Here is a 25145-nt window from a genome sequence, read left to right on the forward strand (position 1 = left end):
CTGAACCAGGAGGCCACCCAACCTCTTGTAAGGGGGTGGACAGTTAGGGATCACAGGTGATCTCCAGCTACCTTCCTGTCTCTGATGTGTTCTGCTAAGTCCTATGTATACCACCCCTTATTGCCTGACCTTTGTGAAGAGGGAGTAGTCCTGACGTTGTCAAAGTCACCCAAATCCTCCCCAGTTAAGACCACAAAGCTCCTGAGGGATCTATGTCCAGCCTACAAGCAGGGTACTTACAGAGAGTCACGAACCCAGTCACATGGAGACCACATAGCTTCACTGTTCCCCATCGCTGGCCACCTGGCCACTGGTCCCCAGTGGAACCGGGTAATAGTGGCTCATTCTATATGAACCCATTCTCACTCCTCCAAAAGAGCTTGAGCCATTTGCCCGCCCAAGTTGTGGGCGGGAGGGGCATCTTGATGGATGAAAGCCTGGCACTCCTACAGCATTCAAAGGCTAAAGCTGAATATTCCAGAGTTCAGGCTCCTTTGGGAAGAATTTAATTCACTGCTAGATCCGGGCCTCCCCAGAGCCTCCCCTGACTCAGCAGCCTCGTCTATGTCATTGGCTTATAAAAACGTCCCACCTACAAGTAAGGACAAGATGCGAGGGGCGGAACTGAATGAAACACCTCATTCTCCAAAGTGTTTTATTTTCCTCGCAGATAGGCAAACTCGCTGAAGCATCATAACGCCACATCAAAGAACAAATTTAATGCAAGAATCCACATGGAAGTACCCTTCGAGCACATGAAGCCACCCCAAGGCACCAGGATTACCTGAGTGCAGAAGTACAAACTCTGGGCACTGAATCTCCACGTGACAATCTGGGCCCTGCTCCCGACTTCAGTCCTGGCAGCTCGGACGGCATGGTTTGGCAGGGTGGGGCCCGACGTGGGTTTCTCTTGATTTCAGAGTTCCACCACCCATCTAGCCCCCAACCTCCACTGTTTTCTCTAATTAGGAAACAGTTATGTGACCAGCCCAAGCTCCCAGAGCTGGTCACCACTGTGCCAGGACTGGCCAGGGCTCTAACTCCCAGACTCTGGCCAGCTGACCAGCTTTCAAGCTTTTGCTGAAAATCCCAATGGTGGAATCTCAAAGAAATCTTGTTTGCCCACCCACCGGCCTGATGCTCAGATGGTCCCTGGGGTTTGAAGTTCATCCATTCCATTACAAATTCTACTCCAGGCCTTACTCTGTGACTAGGACCCGAGGACACAAAGATGTCCCCAGTCTTTAGCCACCTCTCAACAGAAATCCTATTCCATTTTTCAGCTGTAGGCATTTGGAGGAAGTTACTCAACTTCTCTGAACTGCGGTTCCCTCATCTGTGAAAACCCCTCCCTCACATGCTTCCTGCAATGGATACATAAGAAAACGTTCAAGCACATGGATCACCTCGCAGAGTACAGGAGGCCTCCACAAATGTGTATTATCTCTGTTAATTATTTCTGTAAGGGCTCCAGCTCCATCCCTAAACAGTTCCCTAAACCATCACCTATGTTAATAAAACAGCTTTGAAATCTTATTAAGAACCACCACCAAAACTAGCTTCATCTTGCCCGGAAGGTGGGAGGCTTTTCCTCCCGCTTGCTGACAAATGGCTCTTTGGTACAAAGGATCTCATGACAGGTTTGAACTGAACATCAGACCACAGAGGGGGCCAGGCCATAAACCACACACACGATAGACCCCAGGGTCCCAGAAGGAAGCTGCCAGTCTCGGGGCCCTGGTGCTGAGGATTCTGCACCCTAGTTCCTATAACCTCAAGAGGCAGGGACAGGAGTGAAACTCAAGCCCCATCCCCTCTGGTCAAAAAGAGGCTGGACAAAGCAGGTGGCCTTCCTGCTTGCACTGACGTCCGGACCCGCAAAGGCCAGCCACCTAGGTCTAAACCCCACTCTGCTGCTTCCTCCTCACACCTTTATACCTCTGGCAAGTTATTCGATCTCTCTGAGCCTGTTTCCTGATCTGTGAATGGGGGGTGGGGGGGGGGGAGTGGGGATCATAACAGCCCCTCCCTCTCCTAACATTTCCATGAGGATTAAAGGAAATAACGAATGACAAGCCCTTTGCCTGGGATCTGGCCTACAACAGCTGTGGCTTTCCTTTGTTGGTGGGGTTTTTGCTTGCTGGTTTGTTTTGGGGATAAACAGCAAATTCCTAGGAAGACGTAATTTTTACTCCAATTCCTTCATAAAACTCCCATTTTCCCGGGGGAGGATGCCCTCAAGATCAGCCCTGGTTGGGAGCAACAGCCCACCACCCACAATGACCATGCGCTGAGACTACACAGACCACCTGCGCCACCTTCACGACAGCCCGAGCGGCTTGTAGTTCTGCTGCTTCTTAACAGAAGAGAAAAGTGTGGCCAGGGGATATGCCCACAGCACCCACAAGGGCCCCTGTCCCTCCCACCGGCTCCACTCCTGCATTCGCTTTTCTTGGCTCTCAATTTCTAAATCGATGGACCTGGCTGCTTACATTAATCCTGATTATGTAACAAAGGGAACTTGGGTAGCCTGAAAGGTAGAGGGAAAATTCACCAGTGTCAGTTTACACTGGCGCAAACGGTCCAGGATGACTGTGCCTTGGGAAGCTTGCTTGCCAGGCCTGGCTGCTGGGCGGCAAGGGAGGTTCTAGAAACCTTTAACCAGTGCTAAAGTCCCAAGGTTCCCGGACACTGCTGACTGCAGCCCATTCCCTCGAGGTCACCACTGTGGAAAGGGCCCTCCCCATGCTCAAGGACTGGCTCCTCTCTGAACTGTAGGGAAATAGCCAGATGGGGACAAGAGGAGCTACAGAACTGGGTATGGGGAGTCCTCTGTGGGTTCTGCCCCCTATCCTGTGCTCTACGGTCACCCTGAAGGATGTGGGCCCCCCACCCTGGGTATGGGCAGGCTCTCAAGTCCCTCAGATTCTGGGTAATAAACCCACATGGTGCCGCAGGGCACAGATGTCTCTAGCCACAGATGTCTCACTTGCCCAAATGGGGGCAATCATCCCAAAATGTGCACCTAAATGTGAGTACAACTGAATGGACAGAGCCCTGTTCCAAGACTGAGAAGACCCAGACTCCAGGCCAGTTGTGCCCTCAAATCCCTGGGGAGCAATCTAGCCTAGCTGGGCATCAACATGGATATCTACCACCAGGTAAACACCAGAAAGGATGGGAGATTTCTTCCGTTTTCTTCTCAGATCTATTACAATTTGCAAATATCTGTCAAATGGGTCAATGGAGTTAATACTGATATCTCTAAGGAGGTCCTTTTTGGCCTCATACAGTCTAAATTTATAAGAATTAGATAAAGAATCCTTTAAAAACCAAATGTGTGGGTGTGTCATATATGGGGGCAGATAAATCCATATATCTACATTACTGTACATCAGGCCTACCTGCAGCTTTAAAACACCTGTATTTAAAAGAAGGGAAGGAAGGGAAGGGCAGGGAAGAAAAGAGAAGGGAAGAAAAGGGAAGAAAAGAGAAAAAGAAATACAGGAGAAATTGGAAACCTCATGTATTGTCACTGGGAATGTAAAATGGTACAGCCCCTATGCAAACAGTACAGTGGTTACCAAAAAAAAAAATTTAAAAACAGAGTTACCATATGATCCAGCAATCCCACGTCTGGTTTATAACCCCCCAAAAATTGAAAGCAGAGTCCCAAAGAGATAGTTGCACACCCATGTTCACAGCAGCATTATTCACAATAGCCAAGAGGTGGAAGCAACCCAAGTGTCCATACGTGGGTGAATGGATAAACAGAACGTGGTATATCATACAATATTATTATTCAGTCTTACAAACGAAGGAAGTTCTGACACATGCTACCACATGGATGAACCTGGAGGACATCATGTGATAAGCCAGTTACAAAAAAGACAAATATTGTAGGACTTCACTTCTATGAGACACCTAGAAAAGCCAATCTCAGAAAGTGGAATGAGGTTGCCAGGGACTGTGGGGGGTGGAGGGAATGGGGAGTGGTTGTTTAATGGAGACAGTTTTACTCTGAGAAGATGAAAAAGTTCTGGAGAGTAGATGCACAACAATGTGAATGTACTCAGCACTACTGAGCTACACACTTAAAAATGCTAAGATGATCTTGGATGCCTGAAACTAAAACAACACCGTATGTTAGCTATGCTGGAATTAAAATTAAAGACGTAGTGAAAATAAGAAAAAAAAAAAATCAAGATGGGAAATCTTTCATGTATTTTACCATAATCTTTTAAAAATCCTAAATCTAAATCAATAGCTCATGCCACACACTTCTCATCATCTGAAATCCCGCCACAATCAAATAATTCCCTAGAATTCCTGTAACACCTGAGATAGTATTTTTTGTTTTATTTGTTTGTTTTTGGCAGCCAAGGATGTCCAATGTGCAGCATGATCCCCTAGCCACAGCAACAATTCTGGTTCCAGAACCTGCCTTGGAAGGAAGAACCTGGAAGGTCAGCCCAGGGGGCTCTTGGACAGAAGGCCAAGCTTTACCAGAAGGCAGGAATGGATAAGATGCAGTTTGAATCTCCATCCTTTCCCATAGGCTGACCCCCACCGGCCTCAGTGATGTAGCACTTCCCTGTCTCATGCACACTAGCCTGTGCCACCCCAAACGATATTATCCCAGGGATCAGTACCCCAACTGCTCAGGCATGGAGGTAGCTGTCAAAAACCAGCCAAGTGTTTGGATGTGACAGACTGGGTGACGACACAGATGACAAGCCATCAGAGCCAGGAAGTGAAGGGGGCCCCCTGAACGCTGTGAGTGACAGCCCTCTTGGAATCCATCCGAGACAGGCCCAGGGAGCCGGGCACCTCAGAAGCCCTACGTATGGTTCTCAAGTCAAGTGTGGTCCTGTCAGCTTCTGCAGCACCAGCTTCCACACCCTTCCCAGAGGCCACACCCTCGAAAGCCTATTATCCACAGGAAGAAAAGACTTTTCAAAGCAGCCCCATCACCAGCATTCTCTTGTTCATTTCTCTACTTATAATTATATCAGGTGATGCGTCTGCATGCCCGTCTTCCAATAAAGTCTGAGGACAAAAGGAGGGGACAGCCTCATGCATCTGTGATCTCAGTGCCCTGCCTATGTGCTTTATAAAACAGACACCCAATAACCACCTGTCAAGGACTCAGAGGTATACAAAATTTCACCCACAGGCATACAGAAAGTAGGCACTTGAAACCCTGCATGCACTCCCCTTGCCAAACAGCCGCTGCCTTGCTGCCTACCCCCCCCACCAAAGGCTATCTACCTGCTGGGTCCTGCAGCACCATGAGCCTCACCATTTTCGGGGGCCTACCACACAGGGTAAAAGCTGGGGACATAAGCCCCATCGAAGCTGGGCTCCAGAGTTCAGTGTATACTAGAGGCCTAAGGAGGGGTTCAGGGTAAATTCTCAGATGCTACTGAAGCCAGATTTCCCACAAATGCTAAGATCAAATTGTCTCCATGATGTTCGTTGATTAACAAGGGTGGAGTCAGGTCACAGCTGGAGAGGACGTTCTGCTCTCTTCACGCACCTTGCACACCAGCCAGTAACAGAGAAAGAAGACAAAAATACCAGAAACACCAGGCTGGATGTTCTAAGGGTCTCAGGGGAAAGACACCACAGGAAATATCCCAAAGATTTCCCTTTCAGCCTCTGGAACCCACTTACACGTAGCAAATGTCTGCCACGTACAAACTTTCACAAGCTTTTGGGGGAGTCATATTTAAATTTTACTGGATGCCGAAGGGAATGACAGGAACCTACAATCATGGGTGAGATTTCATACTGACTAAATCTCTCGTTCTGGAAACAAGAGCTATAAAGGATTTAAAATGAAGTCGTCTGACGAGAAGGGTTTCCAGAAGTGAGAGCAGGAGATGCGCATGGGGGACGAGAGCAAGAGGCCTCAAATTGGTAAAACAATGGGGTTTGGGGGTCAGCTGGGTGGCTAAGCAGTTGGACGTCTGCCTCTGGCTCAGGTCATGATCTGGGGTCCTGGGATCGAGTCCTGCACTGGGCTCCCCACAGGGAGCCTACTTCTCCCTCTGCCATGTCTCTGCTTCTCTCTGTATCTCTCATGAATAAATAAATAAAATCTTAAAAAAAAAAAAAAAAAAAAAACGGGTTTTTCTCCCCAAGTCCATAAACATCAATGTACCCCTGGGGGGTGCTGGGGCTGAACAAACCTTCGAGAGGTTTGTTGTCTTAGTAAGGACAGCTCGAGTAAACCAAAAATCATACAAATAACAAAATTTCAAAGTCTAAGGGCAAAGTAGAAAGTGAAGGTGCTGGGGAGCAATGCAGGAAGCCTCATGTACAAGTGGGGAGGCGTCCCGGTGGAGGCAAGCCCTGAAGCCTGGGCCTGGGGAGGTCAGGCAAGTGGAGCTCAGGACAAAGGGGCTACCTGGGGCACAGGTCGTGAGTGGCAGGTCGGAAGTGGCCAGAGGCCCCCGGAAGGCTGGCAGCCAGCTGAGCAGAGGGAGGTGACCCCAGAAAAAGGCCTAAGGACACAGGCCCACGGTAAGCCCTGAAAACCACAGCAGCAGAGGAGGATCGGTTCACCCTTTGGTCTGTTTGGTCCTGACCTCTGGCTTTGGAGGAAGATTCTCTTGGATCAGGGAACAGAGAAGGAGGAAGTGGGGAGAAAGGAGGTAAAGGATACAGCGGAACATTTCCCACTGTGAAATCTAAACGGAAGCGCAAACCACGAGGAGTGGTGGTGCTCTGGTCCCCAGGAAGGGACACACCCAAAGGCCTGCGAAGTGAGGAACCCCCCCCCCCCCCCCCCCCGCCACATACCCCACCATCCACAACAACGCTCGGGTCCCCTGGGCTAACCCAACTTGTGCTGCTGGCAACGCTGCCTGACCTTGGCCGTGCCAGCTGACCCCTCAATGACTCAGCTTCCTGGTAGTGAACTTGTTAAAGGTCCCCGGCAGGAAGGAGTCAGAGTTATAAACAGGGCCTTCCAGAAGCATCTGCTACACGGCTCCCCTTGATTCCAGGGTGGGGCTGTGGCCATTCAGCATTTCTGGAATTGCCTGAATGAATGGTTTGCAGTCTTTCAGCACTGTAGCTGGAGGTTCCAAGTAAACCAAACAGCCTATAATTTCTAGTAGTCTAGTAAGGACTAGCAGGCACTCTGAGATGCAGGAACTCCCAACAATACCCTGGCTGGTCCCTCTCCCTGCTCCTTATCCCCCCTGGTACAATTCCAGGGCAGGAGTCTTCCAACATCCTCCTCCAAACAGAAGTGCCTGTTAGTCTAGACATTCCAGGTCAGAAGACGATGATGTCCAAATGCCCCATGGAAATAAGGGGTGGAAATTTTAGAACTGGAAGCTTCCTAAGAGATCATTCAGTTTGAGCTCAATCTTGCCATTTTACAGATGAAGAAACAGAGATTCACACGAGTAAAGTGCTTTTCTCAGAGTCACTAGTTGCTCAGCCTCTCATCTTAAGCTAATTACAATTTGCTCTAAAAGGCCAATGCTAAAAAAAAAAAGAAAGAAAGAAAAAGAAAAAGCCAATGCTAATGTTATGTGTGCATATGTACAGAAAGAATCTGCTTTTGCTGTGCTTTTCCTCAGTTTGCTCCCTGCCCTCCATGCTCAAGTTCTAGGTTGACAAAGGTTCTCCCTGTCTCTTAAACTGGCTGCTCAGAGATCAGAAATCTGTTTCCAATTTAAAGCAGTTTCTGGTAAAAGTCCAGCTTTGTAGTGACTCTCAGTTCTTAGGGTCTGAAAGAGAACGTCAGAAACTTTCTTGTGCCTGGATCGTCAGAAAATACAAAAGACCCTGGAAAGAGACACTAGGAAAGTTTCAGATGAGAATTCCTACCCAAGGTCAGGGAAAGCATGACCAGAGGCCTCAGGAACCTGGGGCGGGGGTGGGGGGGTGGGGGGGTGGGAGAGACAGTGTTAAGTCCAAGAATAAATGGAACCTGCCACCACCTGAAGCCGTCCTGACATGCACACGCGCGTACACACACACACACACACACACACACACCCCAGGACAAACTGGTATGGAGTGCCAGCTCCTTCTCTACCTCCTTCCTAAACTCAAAAGATTCTTCTGGAAGCACAGAAGGACCTAGGAGTCCTACCAACTTGTCAATAGATTCCTTATTGCTACTACATTGTTTTGTGCGATCAAAAGTCACTTTTGAAGCAGACATTCTTAAAGCTCTAAGTGCTAACTATAAATATGCAGTAACTGGCAAAGTCGGGTCCCTGAACCCCCCATCCTTCCTGGGCTGCATAAATACACATACATTAATTCTGTTTATTATCTGAGAAGCCAAGATTCCAAGGGGGGGAAAAATGAAACACTTACATTAAAAGACAGCTCTCAAGTCTCACACGCTATTTAGGATTTTAACTATTTCACTGATGGCTCCTGTCCAGACAGGGCACTTTCTATGGCATAACTTGAACCAGATCAAATCTTGGCTGCTACCCTGACCGTTTCTTCTGGGTAACAGCTCAGCATTGTCTAACGACACTGAAAAGGCCCACACACACCCTCCTTCAAAACACTCAGCAAAGAGATTCGGTAACAAAGACCTCCTGTGCCAGGGAAATCCACAGACACAGAAACAGAGGGCCAGCCTCGGGGTCAGCCAATTCTTGCCCATGTCACCGGGCTGGCCTTTTAGAGAAACAGGACTCGGTTTCCAGAACCTGCGAGTTCCAGGAACTTCTGTCTAAACCCTAGAGTAATACAGATACCAGGGGAGCATTCCTCAAGAGCCCAGTTTCAGGCTCTTTATCAAAACAGCCACGGGCTGCTGGGACAAGCTGGGGGACTGTACTCTGTATTTTATAAAAGGCTCCACCGGAGCCAGATAGGCTAACAGGAAAGAAAGGAACAGGGGAAATGTCCAGCTACACAGTTGCCTTTAAAAAGCGATAAGGGGGCAGCCCGGGTGGCTCAGCGGTTTAGCGCCGCATTTGGCCCAGGGTGTGATCCCAGAGACCCAGGATCAAGTCCCACATCGGGCTCCCTGCATGGAGCCTGCTTCTCCCTCTGCCTGTGTCTCTGCGTCTCTCTCCCTCTCTGTCTCTCCTGAATGAATGAATAAAAAATCTTTTAAAAGAGGGGATCCCTGGGTGGCGCAGCGGTTTGGCGCCTGCCTTTGGCCCAGGGGCGATCCTGGAGACTCGGGATCAAATCCCACGTCGGGCTCCCGGTGCATGGAGCCTGCTTCTCCCTCCGCCTATGTCTCTGCCTCTCTTTCTCTCTCTCTTTGTGTGACTATCATAAATAAATAAAAATTAAAAAAAAATCTTTTAAAAGAATAATAAAAAATAAAAAGCGATAAGGAATGGCATGCAGATCTGAGTGTCAAGAACAGGTCCAGGTGCCATGGGGCTCTGGAACAGTCACTGTCCTTTGGAATACACACCAGGCACCTACACTGTTTGTCAAGTTTCTCCCTCATAACCCTACAAACTGTGACCTGTGCCAGTAAAGGTCACTCAGGCAAACCCTAAACCTCCACATAGTCACATGATGGTATTTAATTTTTAGCCACTTATCTGGCTGCTGCTGCAGCTGGCATTCGACACTAAGGCCACCCATTAATTATGAGACAATTAGGAGCAGAAATGCCTTTGATATGACAGCCTTTCTCTCTGCCTCCTTGTTCCCACCCTCCTCTGGTCTTTAGCACTGTGGTTAAAGTTACCACTCAGGGATGGAAACCCACCAGCCAGTCACTTGGGGAATTAAAAATCCCAGAACGTGGGAGAGAGAAACAAGAAACTTCAGAAAAGGGGAGCGAGAAAATTTCAGAACCGGGGGCAGGTTCCACGTGCAGGGCCCCATGAAAACTATCTCTGCCGATTCTGCAGTCAGAAGACTCAGAGCAGGGGAGTCTGGGTGGATCAGTGGTTGAGCATCCAACTTTGGCTCATGTCGTGATCTCAGGGTTGTGGGATCAAGTCCCACGTCAGGCTCCCTGCATGGAGCCTGCTTCTCCCTCTGCCTATGTCTCTGCTTCTCTCTCTGTATCTCTCATGAATAAATACACAAAATATTTTTTTAAGTGGCTCAGAGTGGAACCCCAAAAGCAGAGTGTCAGAGGGGTACAGGCATCCTGATCATGACCAGGCACCTTGGGGACAGGACGTGACAGTCTAGGGGACAGACAATTGCAGGGCTCTGTTCTAACATCTACATCTCCTTTGGTCTAGATATAGATACTGAGATAATTCTTTGAGAGGCCCTTTCCTTTCCTGAACCTCTAGATGAGGTTCAGGTTCCCTAAGGACAGGCTCAACACCCACTACAATAATGATTCGTCAATATATCTATCCTCCCTGACAGACAAGGGCTTCTGTGGGGAGAGATCCCCAAGGTGTCAAGACTCTGGCTCCCATGAGGTCACTCTGCAAATGTCCTCACTCCTTAATTAACGGAGTCATTCAGTGAAGTTCAGCAGATGAAACTGCATTGTTGCAAATGCCTTTCAACTCTTCCATGGTTCTATGAATCAGGCTAACACAAGCCCACATTTAGCAAACAAGCCACGGAGACAGTGACTAAGGAAAGAGACTGACTTGATTCTTCAGTTAAAGACGTGCCCTGGGTCTGCCCTTTTGGCCCTCACACACATGTGTACACACACCAACACCTTTCTGTTGGAAAGGCTTCCCTATTCCAGTCTGAGTTCTCAGATCTGCTCATCAGCTAAACCACCCTGTCTCGTGACAGCCCTGGGACATCCTTGGGACATCCCCTATCCCGGGGGAGCAGAGCCCAGCAAGTCAATGGCAGTGTCTGGCACATTCCTGTTCCGAGCAGGCCTGGCTGGCAAGCTTCCTGCGGGCTGCTGGTGTCCACCCACCACCACCTTCCACACCTACTGCCGGGCCTGGGGCCAGCAAGGCACCAGCAAAACCCTCAAAGCAGGCAGCATGAGGAAATAAGAACCAGAGGACCTCAAGACAAAGGCACCTATGTCCTACCCCCTTCCCCTTTCTTTTCTATGACAGCGGTCATGAGAAAACAAGGACAACACAGACACAAGGGCCCAAGGTGGGAAAGCCTCATCTGCCTGACACTCAAAGGGCAGACTCACTTAAAAAGTAAAAGTGGGCTGAGGAGCCTGGGTGGCTCAGTGGTTGAGTGTCTGCCTTCAGCTCAAGGCATGATCCCTGGATCCTGGGATCAAATCCCACATCAGGCTCCCCACAGGGAGCCTGCTTCTCCCTCTGCTTATGTCTCTGCCTCTCTCTCTGTGTCCCTTATGAATAAATAAAATCTTTAAAAAAAAAAAAAAGGAAAGTGGGCCTATAAGATGCCAACCGACAGAGATGAACGGGCACACTGCTGTCCTCCATGCACACGACCTTACCATTCACTAGCCTGATCTCAGTAGCCACACACAGCTCTGCTCAGAGCCTGTTCCACAATAAACAATTCTGAATGTGTTTCCAAGCATGCTCAGAGTCTAACTGGCCCTTCCGCATCACCCAGCACAAGAGGCGGGGGCAGAGGGTCACCCTGGTCTTTACTCAACAGATGGGAGACGCCGTGTGCGGAGACAGGTGAAGCGCCCATGGCCGTGCAGCTGTAGCGAATCCCACAGTGGCTGGAAGAAGAGCCTGGATTTTCCATTCCAACGAGCTAACCTTACCCCTTTAACAGGATCCCAGTGTGATAGTAAATACCATGACCTGGCACCTACAGGGAGCTTTATACTTCTTCAACAGTATAAAGGTTGGTTTGCTGCGAGCCTGGCTGTATTTTCTTCCTGGATGCAGTAAGTAGACGTGAAAGGGAAGCAAGATGGTCACTGCTACACTTCCCTGGGTGAGGTAAGAAAACAGCTGTCCTAACTGACCAAGGATCGATGACATAGTGCTCTTCCCAATAGGCCATCTCAATCCTTTGATTTGGGAAAGGATTCTCACGCCAGTCCAAATTCAAATCGCTATATTGAGCCCAATGTTTCAACTCCCCACTGAAATGAGAAGGGGCCACAGCAGCTGCAAGTCACTCCAGAGAGAGAAACTGGACAGAGCCAAGAATTACCTACAGCAACGACCATTTGTCATCATCCCCTTGCCCTCTGTACTGGATGGAGTATCTGATCAAAGAACTCCTACTTATACGTTAGAGCCCTGCGTTCCAGGCCGTACTCTGATTTTCTGCTCGCACTCCCTTAACTCTAGTTCTTCCTTCCCAAGAATGTAGCTGGGGCTGCACCATCTCCTCTCAGAACCCAGCTCAGGGGCTCTGCTGCCATTAACGTGTGAGTCTACTCCCTAGCAGCTCACTTACTTCCTCACCGTCCCCACCTTTAGCTCTGGTGTAACAGAAAATGCCTGAGTTCCAGAGCATGTTATTTTTCTGAAACTCGGTTTTCTCATGGGTGAGATGAGAAACAGCACATGCCCTTTCCCACCTTCAAAGATCTAGAGAATCAAATGACAGAATGCAGGCAGAAACAATTCAAAAATACTGCAACATACAAGCGCAAAAGCAACATACAAGCATAAACAGAGATTCAAGTAGTAACACTTTTAGAAATGATATAGGAGCTAAATTTAACTGACTGCTTACCAGGTACCTGATGCTATTCTTAACACTCTAGATGTATCCTAATTAATTCTCATAGCAACCCTCTGAGGTGGGTACTGTGATGATCCCCGTTTTGCCGATGAGAAAAAGTAGGGGTAAAGCTACTGACGTAGCTTGTCTAGGCACCATTCCCAGGCAGGCTGGCCCCAGACCCTGTGCTGTGAACTTGAACTGCCCTCCTCTGAATCATTAAACATATTGCCTCCGATAGGATCTGTCATTATCTGGGCATGCCCAGGTTTACGAAAGCCACCCACAAGCTCGCGATCCCACCTGAGCTCAGCAGCCCCGTCAAGGGAGTAAGCAGATGCTGTTAGTCTAGAAAACTAGTCTAGAACAAAGAGACACCAGCCTAGCCTAGAGAAGTAACTTGGCCAAGGTTTTAAAGCTGGCCAATGGCAAGACCAGGACTTAACTTCACAGGGCCTCCTGTGCCCCAGGGCAGTGCCCTTTTCTAGGGGCCTCCACGCCAGCACACACGGCCCTTCCCAGCCCTGGCCCACAGGAGCATCTCAAATGCAGCCTTTATGGCGGTGCCAAGGAACAAGAGCTGTCACCACGATGAGTGACCAGGGCAGGGGCTCTTGCCGGCCAGACCTCGGTGTGCCGCCCCCTCCTGGGCCTCTCGCCGGCTGCGTCCGATACATCAGAGGAAGTCCTCTCAGTGACATGAAGCTACAGTCCCTCCACTTGACCCAACAATGGCCAGACATTTCTTAAATCTGTTATGCAACTCTTGCTTCAGCCAAGCTGCTGCTGGGATTTCTATTTCAACACGTTTTGTTTTCTCTTCGGAGAGAAAGCATGAATGTGAAACCATAACACCTCTTAGGGACCGGACAACAGCCCTTCCCGACAGTCTGGGGTTACTGGTAGGGTGGAGGATGTTTTCAGAGGCACCTTCTGGAAGCCAAGTTCAGCTTCCAGAATGACTAACAACCTCGGGGGTGAGCAAGAGGATTGGTGGGGTAGGGGGGTGGGTAGGACAACTGACGGCCACTGTCTCCTACAGGGGAAGGAGCCAACTCAAGACTGCGTGGCAAAGAAGCCTTGAATGATGCTCCCTGGGCAGTCACTGGACCTGCAAGATGGCAGCTTGGGCACTCCAGAGTCCAAACACCCCAGACCTTGTGCCCATTTGAAAGTAAATACCAATTTGGCCCATTCTTCCCCTCAAAGGGAGCCAGTCCTGCCACCTTAGCTCAGGATCTAATTATAGGGAGCAATGCTCTGGAAACAGAGGCCAGGACTTATTTTTGTTGTCCAGTGTCTAGCACAGAGACTGGCAGGAAAGACGCTCAGTAAGCCTGGAATGAAGTGGGTGGCCAGATGAGTTAACAGCTTAATGGCGATATAACTGTGGCTTGAGAATTCAACTACAAAAAAAAAAAAAAAAAAAAAAAGACAAACAAAAGGGCTGAGAAAGTCTTTCTACGGGCAAGGTACACGTGGATTCAAAAATAACACGCACAAAAACATTACAACTAGCATTTGTTTAGTAGCATGTTTCAAAGCACTTTTTTCCCCACATTTCTTCCCTTTTTTTTTTTAGAGAGATTTATTTATTTATTTTAGAGAGAGAGAACATGCGGTGGGTGGGGGCAGGGGAGAGAAACTCAAGCAGACTCCCCACTGCGTGCAAAGCCTGCTGGGGGGCTTGATCCCACAATCCTGAGGTCACCACCCAAGCCGAAGTCAAGAGTCGGATGCCCAGTTGAATGAACCACCCAGCGCCACCCCTCCCCATCTCTTTAAAACAACGGAGCCTGCACTCATTCAACCGATATTCACACGATACCTTTGTCTTGCTCTGGTGGACAAGTCAGAGGGGAGAGGATCTGGGTCTCTGCACACTCCTCAAGGTTCAGGCTTTATTCTGCAAGCAACAGGGACTGCTAGGGGAATATGAGGCAGAGAGAGACACCAGCTGATATGAGATGCAGAAGATGGCACTGGCCCTCAGGCCCCAGTGTGGACTCTGCTACACGTGGAGCACAGGCTAGATTTTTCATTCTAGTCAACTAACCTTACCTTTTAATGGGCTCCCAGTATGATAATACCACAACCTGGCCCCTACAGAGAGCTTTATACTTTTTAAATTGCATTCACTGTTTAAACACAGTTCACTGCAAACCTGCCTGCAGGTTTTTCTTCCCAGATGTAGGAACTAGACCTGAAAGGATGGGGATTGTGACTTGTCCCTATTTAAGAAGACTACAGCCACCCACAAGCTACAGGACTCAGAGGTGAGCGTGAACAGCTATGAATGATTTCCAGTAAATCATTCAACAATTTCCTAACTGAGCCCCTATTACGTGCCAGGTATGGTTTCTGGCAACAGGAAGATACCAGAGAATAGAAGAGCAAAAGATTCCTGCCCACTGGGAGCTTACATTCAGATAAGGGGAGACAGACCATAAATAACACATAATATTTTAAATTTTTTTTTTTTTTTTTTTTATGATAGTCACAGAGAGAGAGAGAGAGAGGCAGAGACACAGGCAGAGGGAGAAGCAGGCTCCATGCACCGGGAGCCCAACATGGGATTCGATCCCGGGTCTCCAGGATCGCGCCCTGGGCCAAAGGCAGGCGCCAAACCGCTGCGCCACCCAGGGATCCCTAACACATAATATTCTAAATAGAAATAACATATACAACAAATATAAGTAATAAATATAAGTAAATGGCACTGCATGTTAGAAGGTAGCACATGCTGTGGAGAAGAATGGCATGGCCAGGTCACAGGGAAATGGGGACAAGAAGTGTCTCAAGTGGTTGGGATGCCATCGATCCAAAGAAGACAGTGAGTCCTCCCAAAACCAAGGTGTGGTGGGAGGGAGAAGAATAAATACATGCTGGAGCTATTAGAGATGCACAAATGGAAGGGTCTTGAAAACATAAGAGGTGGCAGCTGGGGAGAGTGGGCAGAGGTGAGAGAAAAGCTGAAGAGGATCACCAAGTTTCTGGGGCGGGGGGGGGGCGCCAGGCTGGAGGGGAGGCCGGGATGACCACACTGGACGTCCTGGCCACCGAGGCAGCCAAGTCTCCAACATGTCTGTGAGGCAACAGGCTGTCCAGCTTCCAGGAAGACTGCACCAGAGACACCAATCTGCCATCTGTGAATAACGGGGACCCAGACAGAAACTGAGACATGTGTCCTGGGAGAAGGAAGGAAGGTGGCAGACTGACTTCCAAGGAAAACCAGGCGGCTGCCCCTCATCAGAGAGACCAGGAAAACAGTGACTGATTTTATTAGCAAGATCACTAGCAGCCTCTGAGAGGATTCCAGCAGAGGGTTGGGCACAAAGCCAAAGGCCGGGGCCTGTGAGGGTTTGGGAGGCGGATAAGGTGAGGAAGCAGAGACCAAGTGTCAATGATCCTTTCCTAACACTTGTTATTCTAAGGAGAAAAACCCTCGGGGCACACGGGGTCAAGGTGAGATGTCTAGGGTTTGTCTGTTATTTAAGATGGGACACGCCTGCACTGTATAAATGCTTTTAGGAAGGAATCACTGGTCAGGGGAAGGCTAAAGATACTGAAGCCGAGTTACTCATCAGAGAGATGACCAAAATAACTACCACCATGACCATTTATAGCACATTTGTGCAGGAAACACTGCAGCAAGAGCTTTATGTGAGTTGCCTCATTTAATTCTTTCAAGAGCCCTATAAGGTAGGGCTTGGTGTTAACATCTCCACTCTGCAGACAAGGATACTGAACTGGGGTAGAGGCAGGATTGAAATGCGGGTGTATGTGGGTGGTTCCCACACACCCCCTTTCCCCAGGCCCACCGGACTCGCCTTTGGCAAAGGAAGGACCCTCTTACCTTACGACAGTAGGAAGGTACAGGACAGCATGCTGGTTGGGAGGACAGTAACAGGAAGGTGAGCTTGACCGGGGTCTTGGTTTCTGGATGAGCTCGGGAGCAAGATGCTAAGCAGAGGCTGAGAAAGCAGAAGGATGGGAAGTGGAGAAACAGGAGCCTACATGGTCTGGAGCAGCTGTTGAGAGGACTAGAAGCGGAATGACCAGAACCCACAGAAGGACAGGCTGAGGGCCCAGAGGCATGCGCACACAGGACACCAATGGACACAACATGTGATTTTTTCCCCAGAAGGGCTTGACTGCTCAACAGGGTAATGGGCAAAAAAAAAAAAAAAAAACAGGGTAATGGGCCATCCAGGATGGGGGTTTGGGCAGGCCGGTGTGGAGGGGAAGGAGAGGTCCCGGGAGCGGCTGCAGTGGCCCCGGTCTGGATGAGGAGGACAGGGCCAGGCTGAGGGGGAAGAGAAGAGGCAGGGACCTAGGCCAGTGTGGCCAGGTTGACACATCTGGATTCAAGCCCTCAGGTGCCAAAGCTCTGGGTTAGGACAAGGCCCCCGTGGAGTTTATTTAGTAAGGCCACCGACCTGAAGGGCATAAAGAACACAGGGATTTGGGTGTTAGTCAGGTGGTGCCCAGGAAGGGGGTCCTCAGAGTGATGACGGGATTCATTCGTGGTGGAAGCAGTCTGTGCGCCAGACGCCCAAGTCCAGAGAGAGCGGAGCAGGGGAGCTGCACAGCTGTGTTGTGGCCGACGATGGAGATAGGAGCACTGACCCGCAGAGAGCACTCACCACACGGCAGGCTCTGTCAGCAATGTTCTCCAGACCTAACCCGCACAGTCACTCCCGGGCAGCAGTACCACATTCCCCTTTGCACGGACGGCCACCGGGGCCCAGAGGGAAGACGGGAGGAGGGACTTGCCCAAGGTCACACCAAGCGGAGCCAGGACCAATCCACAGTCTGGCTCAAGGGTCCCTGCTCCTCATCATTCCACCTCCCGCCCTTCAGTATAAGTCAGGCTGGAGGCAGAGGTGGGCAGATGAAAGAGAGACAGAGAGATGGAGAGAGAGAGAGAGAGAGAGAGAGAGAGAGAGAGAGAAAGGGGAGGAGCCTCAAAGGAGGAGGAGAGGCTGAGAAGAGGCTGGTCGGTAATGGTGAGAGGGCAGGAGCCCCACAGGTGCCTGGGCTTGAGCTCATGGGAATGTTACACTCCAGAGTCTTCAGGGAAGGAGTGGCCTCAAGGGAAGAGCTGGATTTCTATCAGGACACGGAGACGGAAGGAACATTCAGTGCAGATATAAGGGAGCTTGTTCCAAGGAACTTCCGCAGGGTGTGATGAGAAATACGGTAAGCAGCAAGCGGTGGAAAGCTAGGTCAGGAGGGAGAAACCAGCGGGAAAATCAGGATCTGCATTTTACAGACAGAGCAATCACATCTCAGCAAAGCTAAGCTTCCTGCCCCAACCAGCAAGTCAAAGACTAGGGATCTGAATCTCTCCCCAAGATAGTTCTCTGAGGGTGAGAGAACCCTCGGAATCTCTCCAGCTTGGAAAGAGCTTGGGGGAAGGTTTGTAGTTCAAGACAAAGTGGTTAGATACATTCCACCCTCTCCCCACCCATAGAAAATGTCAGCCATGAGCACTCAAGGTGGAGGCGGGGAGGGGAAGGGCAGGCTCGGGCTCCTCACGCCTGCCCAAGAGCCCCAGCAAGCAGCAGGACCGTAGAGACATGGCTGCAGCCAGCCCTGAGGAGGCCAGAGGGCTCAGAGGATGAAAAAAAGAAAAAGGAAATTCCCTGAGAAGGAAATGTCGGGTACTAGGAGAAATACGGAGACAGCCAGAATGTTCTGGGGTTGGAGAGAGACTGCCAAAGGCTTCGTTCAACACAGAAGCCAGTTCATCCAGTGGGTTGGGGAAAGACAGCCTCCTAAAGCTGGAAGGGAAGTAAAAAAGGGAAAGTGGACTTCAGTCGGTCAGTGCTCCAAAGAGCAGATGGAACAGAAGCTCTCAAGAAAACCAAGGAAAAGGGGATGCCTGGGTGACTCAGGGGTTGAGCATCTGCCTTTGGCTCAGGTCATGATCCTGGGGTCCTGGGATCAAGTCCTGCATCGGGCTCCCCACAGGGAACCTGCTTCTCCCTCTGCCTATGTCTCTGCCTCTCTCTGTGTCTCTCATGAATAAATAAATAAAATCTTAAAAAAAAAAAAAGAAAGAAAACCAAGGAAAGGTCTGGGACACACACTCCACAGACACACGCGCACACATCCCTGAGTGCTTGAATGACACAGTCAGGTACACTGTGTCCAGTAAGGCCCACTGCCTCTCCCTACTCAAGAGGGGAGGGCGCCCTCCCTGCCCATTAGAATTCTGGGGCGCCCCCCCAAGGCCTGCCCCAGCCCGCCCCTCCCCCACTTCCGGGCTGAGGGGCCTGGGTAAGGTCCTCCCCCTCTTCCCGGGCAGGCCTGCAAAGGTGCAGATCCAGGCTCCGGGCATCAGCAGGGGCAGTCACGAGGCAAACAAAAGGACACAAGTTCAAGAGTACACCTCTCTTCATTCTGTGCCCCTTCCAAATGCACCTTTGAGAAAAGCATCACCCACTTAAGGACAGAAAAAAAATGGTGGGGGGGAGGGGAAGGACCTAAAGGAGACAAGACGGGAGAAGAGAGACGGAAAAATCACTATAATTTTCTCGCAAGAACTCGAGCAATTTGGGATTTCACGCCCTTTTGAAGCTGAATGGCATCTACTGAATTGTACTTGGTTTCGAAAAGCTGCAGTGGGTGCAGACTTCCCCCCCACCCCGCTGAGCACCCTGGCTCCCAGCAGGCCTGCAAGGCTGGGACCCCGGGGGGGGGGGGGGGGGGCGGGGAGGGTGGTGGAACAAACTCGAAAGCTGAGGAATGCTGAGCCATCCTGGCACCTGCCTGGTCACTGCTGCTCCAGAAACCCCTGAGGCCAACCGAGGTTTCCAACTGGCTCAGCACCCACCAGCTCCTCGAGAGAAGGCGAGCCTCAGGCCCTCGCGGTCCTCTCCTCCCGTGGACTGTGCGCCCGGCTGGGAAGCAGGGCTTCTCCCAGCACACTTAGGGACCGCGTTTCCCTGAGAAGCAGAGAGAAGGGCTGAGAAAGGGCCAGCGGAAGCTGCCTCGCTTCAAATCTTTCCTGTTTCCTTTTGCCCCCCGCTTTCACCACCACGGGATTCGGCATGGTCTAGAGTGGTGTGCCTAATCTGGTTGGAATTTCCTCCTCCACCCACCTGGCATTCTCCCCACAGTCTTGAGCACTCCCGACCAGGGCTTTTCGCAGCCACCCCACGCGCGGGTCTAGGTGATCACGCCACTTGGCCACTCGGGAGCACCCGCTAGAGAATCAAGGAAAACCCGCTGCAAAGCCCCAGTTGGAAAGAAACGAGTAATTGCTACTGTTGGCGAAAGCGCTGCAGGGCCCCCATATGCTCCCTCCCTTGGTACCATGCAGACCAGACAGGGAGTGGGAACCGACAGGAGGTCCCAGTGACCTGGCCCTAGCCCTTTGCAGATTCGTAAGCACTCACACTCCACCCCTAGGGACTAAGTGAGGGAAGGCGGCACAGGAAGGAACAGCAAAGTTGCCAAAGGTCTTCCAAATAACCCTTTAATAATCACAGACTGCTGGAGCTTGAGAGACATTAGTGATCATCAGGTTCAGTGTTCTTCATGTTTTTTTGGCTGTAACCTCCGGTCAGAAGGGGATTTGACACAGCCATCCAGGGGACACACACACACACACACACACACACACACGCAAAACCCCAACAACTTCACCAAGCAAGGCTTCTTACTGTATGGCGCGCACACACTTCATTTTGTACTCTCACCATTAGAAAGACTGATCTTTCTTAAAATGTTGATGTCATTAAGGGGTCACAAGACACAATTTGAAAAATACAGGTAATTAAAGTCACACGGGGGGGGGGGAGTGTTAGGATGGGACTTCATGGGAAACATATTTAACATAATAATGTTAAGCATCAGTAAGGTTGGCTTTCTGCCCTTATGACCACAAGAGCAAGCAGCTCCTGGCTCAGTGGTCAAAGTGACCAGCACTGAGTTCCATGGACCACAGCATCTAGGATGGAAAAACTGGAAAAAGCAGGCCCACCTGATACCCTCACTTAATTCACATATTCACAGCTCAAAACGTGTACCTTATAAAATCAGAAAAAAAATTTTTGCCGACATACAATTGACACTGCCATGGCTTCAACTGTAATAATTATTTGGAATTTCAAGTATCGTAAAAGAGGACAATAGGTTTTCTGTGTACACAGAAAGGGGGACAGATTAAAAATGGGGAGAAATACTCAAATGGCCCATAGCCCCCATTTTACAGTGACAAAACTAAGATACAGAACAGTGCCTAAAGCATGAAGCAAGTTAGAAGCAGGGCTGGAAACCCCTCCCAGGGCTCCTGTCTCCATTACTCATGGTCTCCACCATCCAAAATATTTAAGAAGAACACAGTCGAGGTCTCCCCAAGAGAAGCATTTCCATGACTGAGGCATGGATGCGTCCCTGATATGTCATGCTGGGCACAGACAACTGTGCTGATCTCGGCAGCCTTGGCAGCAGCCTCCCTGGGACCATGCAACAGGACTCCCACCGCTTAACTCTCTCTCTGTGTGCCTTTTGTCTCAGCTGGAAAATGAAAAGAATAATCCTTGCTACCCCCTTCCAAGAAAGTGGTCATGAAAAATGAGGTGCTCTCAAACTCAACCTGCATGCTTAAACAAAGAAGGACTCCCTCACTAATGAGCTAACCCAGGCCTTCATGTCACGCCCCATAAAGTGAGTGACTTGTCTGGGACAGCCAATCCTGTTGCCTATCCAGAGGTGAAAACTGCTATGTAAAATAATACTAAGCACACAGGGACATGTGGACTATAACATAAAACGTCTACAGGGCAGAAGGCAAGGCAGGGAAGAAACTAAACACAGAACATAGAAGACAGATGCCTCTTTAGACTGACAGACGAAGGTGAGAAGGCATGACTAATTACATCCAACCCTGAAGATAAGCTCTAGTGATGCCCTGAACCAAACTCAGCAAAATCTCACAGGTGATATAGCTCTCCAATGGGACGTTCATCTCAGCCACCCTGTGGGTCTGGTGCCTGCTGGAATAACATCTCCCTGCCCCTAACTTTCCCCATACTCTGTCCAAGGCACTGGAGACAACAGCTTCGAATATGGGAAATTTCATTACAAGAGATGGATTCTTTCCTATACAAATGCCACCTGGTATGTGTCCAGGGTCTTTCCTGGAGAAGCTGTGAAAACCTGCGGGGCAAGATCTGCCCCCAGGCCCTCCATAACCCAGGCATCGACCCCTTAATCCCCCCTGGGGATTCTGAAGGGTCAGAAGAGTGACCCTCCAAGAGTTTGCCCCAGGCCCTGAAACACAGTCCAAGGCTTGGGCCTCACCTTACTACAAATGCCCACACTTTCTCTCACTGGATTCCTCTCTGTGCACTGACTGCTAGCTCTCTGAGAGCTGCCCAGGGGAGGGAAAATCCTGTCTTAGACATTCTGGTCTTCACACACACCCCCACCCCCCACCCCCGCCCCATGTGGGGTCAGCCTCAGCAACAAGACACAGCCACCGACAGGGGGGCTCTGTGAGGTCCCGCCTTTCAAGAGAACTGCCACCCGGAGAGGCCCCCAAAATCTCCGAAAGCACTCTAAGGCTGGAGTCAGAGGAAACAGGTGGAGTGTGAGCCTGGCCAGGTGAATCAGTTCATATCTCTTTGCCTCAGTTTCTTCATCTGTTAATCCCTGGGCTGCTGAACGGATTCGATGAGTGATGCCCACAAAAGTGCAAGACATCAATACCAGGACTACCTTCCTGCCACTGGGTGTCCTACACAGGCGGGCAGAAGGCAGCTGTAGCCTAACAGGAAAAATCCGCCTGGCTAACGCTGCCTCCTTGCAAAAAATGCACGTAAAACTACCTCGGGGAAGGGCGAGCAAACCAAGTGAGTGCCTATTACACAACCCACAGTTAAAGAGTCGTAGAGCATAGCATATGCTCTCCTTGCCTGCCTTCCCTGCAACAAAAAGAGAAGGCAAATGTCACTGCAAGGCTCGCTTGCCTGTGGGCTGCTCGGCTGCCCGAACTTCTGCGGGAAGAGGCGCAGACACCCTGGGAAAAGGGGATCACGCGGAGCGTCGCTGAACCGGTATGCCCGAGAGAGCTGCCAAGAACCGGTAGAACCCCTGCCCCTCCCACGCCTCCCCAGGGACCCGGGAGCAGAAGCCACACACCCAGGCCGGGGCCACGTTTCTCAGCGCTGAGCGTGCCGAGCGAGCGCCTGCGGGCGGCCAGCTGCCGGGCTCCCCGGACACTGCGCACGTGTGGGCAGCCTGGGCCACCCCGCACCGAGCCGCGGGGCAGCGCGCGCGCCTGCGGGAGCCGCGGGCAGCGGGAACCCCAAGGCCCCGGCACCGCGTGGGCAGGCGCGGTAAAACTGTGCAAAGCCGCACCGATCGCCTCCCTCGGGCACCCCGCCGCCGCCGCCGCCGCCGAGCCCGGGGGCGCTCGCCAGTCCTCCTCCCCCGCCGCAGCGCCGCCAGCAGCCCGGGTCGGGAAGGCGGCGCGAGCGGCGGTGCGCGGCGCCTGCCGGGGCCCCCTCGTGGGCTGGGGGCTGGGGGCTGCGGGCTGCGGGCTGGGGCGCCCCCGGGGCGGGGCCCCGGCGCGCGGCGGAAGGAGACCCGGGGGCCCGCGCCGCCGGGAGCGGAGGTGGTTTCGGGGCGCTCCCCCAGGCTGCTCGCGCGGGATGCAAGCGCACGCGCGCTCCCCGCTCCCCGCTCCGCCCGCCCGGTCCCTGAGGTCCCCGCGCGCCTCACCTTCACCGAGTCGACCGGGTACATGACCGAGTGCTCCAGGATCCCGGCCATCGCTCCGGCTGTCATGTGCGTGGATAAGGAGGCGCTGGTCGGCAGGTTCTCATAGTCCTCCGACCCGGCGTCCTTGCAGCCGCCGCCGCCGCCATCGCGGCTGTCCCCATCCATCCTGCGCCCCACAGCCTGGCCCCCTACGCCGCCGCAGCGCAGCTCCATCCGCCAGCTCCGCGGGGCGCGGGAGGCTGCAGGAGGTGGGCAGGGAGGGGGAGGGGGCGAAAAACTTCACTTCTTAAAGTGGGAACCACCTCCCCGGTTTTGCGGCGCCTGACGCCATGGCGGGCTGGGGTGGAGCCAAGGGGCCCGAGACACCAATCGCTGGAAAAGAAGAGGCCGCCCGCGGCCGCGCCATTGGCGTGCGGGACCCTGGGGACCCGCCTTCCTGTGTGACGTCACCGTCCAGTGCAAATTTCCAAGCAACCGGACGGGGGCGAGAGGAGACGTTGGGGTGTCCCGGGAAGTTGTAGTGCCTCCCGGGGGCTGCTGCGGCGCCTGGCGCAGGCGGGGCGGGGACGGGGCTGGCGGTCCCTGGGGAGGGTCGTCTGGGCCCGCAGCGCGGGGGACGTGCCCAGGGCTGCAGGAACAACGGTTAATCCTTCCCCGGAGCCCGGGGTTTTGCAAACGTTGTTGCTCAGCAAGCACTGGCATTCCTCAGGCCTCGAGTGGGGACAGTTACTGCGAATGCCATTTATGGGGCAGTTACCGATGGCTGGATCGGAGGGGGGCGGGGGGGCCCACGTGGGGGTGGAGTGGAGTTCTAGAATTGGAGACACACTGCGCGAAATCTGGGGGGCAGCAGCCTCTTTTGTGCGACACAAGGGCATATACGGTGGAGGAGACAGAGCTGAAACTCAAGGTCCTGTGCGAGGCTGCTTTGTTGGAGAGAACATTCGTTTAGTGGAAATTTTTTCATCTCATTAGAACACATAGAGCTAAATTTGTTTCTCTTCTTATCCTCATCAGGACACTTAAGGGATGCCTAGGTGGCTTCTCGGTTTGGCGCCTGCCTTCGGCCCAGGGCATGATCCTGGAGTCCCAGGATCCAGTCCCTCATCGGGCTCCCTGCATGGAGCCTGCTTCTCCCTCTGCCTATGTTTCTGCCTCTCTCTCTCTGTCTCTCGTGAATAAATAAATAAAATCTTAAAATAAAAAAAAAAAAAAGAAACTTAAAGCCCCACTGCCCTGGACTGATCGAAAGACATGAGTAGGCATCCGAATGGAACCTCTCTGAGGCCTCTTAAGCGCGTTTTTCTCAGGACTGGTATGCCTGCGAGGCCTTTGGAGGCTGGTCTCTCAGGTGCAAAGTGGCCCTGAGTAAAATCTTGCAGCATTGCATCTGCCTGCCTTTTAAGACCCTGGTCTCCTGGTTCTTAAAGTATCCCATGCTGACTTCCAAAAGTGTAACCCAGGCTTTATTTCAACCTAAACAATACTGTCTTGCTTTATCTCGGGGAAGAGGGAGAAATCAAAAAGTAGAGGAATGACCTGTCTATGGAAGTCTCCATGAAAGCATGGCATCTGCATACCTAAAAGTGCATGTTCCGGGGCTTGCAACTTGGCACTTCTAAGGTACTAGACACCTTATCCAGAGAAGCCTTCTGGTCAGAAGAGCTGGGCCTTAAGATATGAAAGGGTGGGGGAGAGCCTGAAGATGCTGCACCCACTCTACTCTCACCCTGGTCCCAAGATTCAGGTCACAGCAACCTAGGCACCTCTCAGGGATTTCAGATACAGTGATGTATTGTGCATCAAGGTTTCAAGGCCAAAGGCATAATTCCCCTTTA

At 51.4% G+C, this 25145-nt stretch overlaps 1 protein-coding gene across 4 annotated transcripts in view; it reads right to left on the reverse strand.

Annotated features, from left to right (window-relative positions):
• The window catches only part of SLC25A37 (solute carrier family 25 member 37), a 42772-nt gene extending 19037 nt beyond the window's left edge, over positions 1-23735 (reverse strand). The window contains exons 1-3 of one of the 4 annotated variants that reach the window (XM_077868822.1): positions 23308-23446; positions 16427-16544; positions 14399-14492 (exon numbers count right to left, since the gene is read on the reverse strand). Coding sequence is in view for 1 of the 4 variants with exons in the window: in XM_077868820.1 (XP_077724946.1) it covers positions 23308-23520 (213 nt within the window). In the remaining 3 variants the exon portion in view is untranslated. Of the gene's footprint in view, positions 1-14398; positions 14496-16426; positions 16545-23307 lie in introns of all 4 variants that reach the window. The other 3 variants (XM_077868821.1, XM_077868823.1, XM_077868820.1) reach the window with 3 other exon arrangements.
• Positions 23736-25145: the final 1410 nt, after the last annotated feature.

Source organism: Canis aureus, chromosome 24 (assembly GCF_053574225.1).
Source record: "Canis aureus isolate CA01 chromosome 24, VMU_Caureus_v.1.0, whole genome shotgun sequence".
Taxonomy (NCBI): domain Eukaryota; kingdom Metazoa; phylum Chordata; class Mammalia; order Carnivora; family Canidae; genus Canis; species Canis aureus.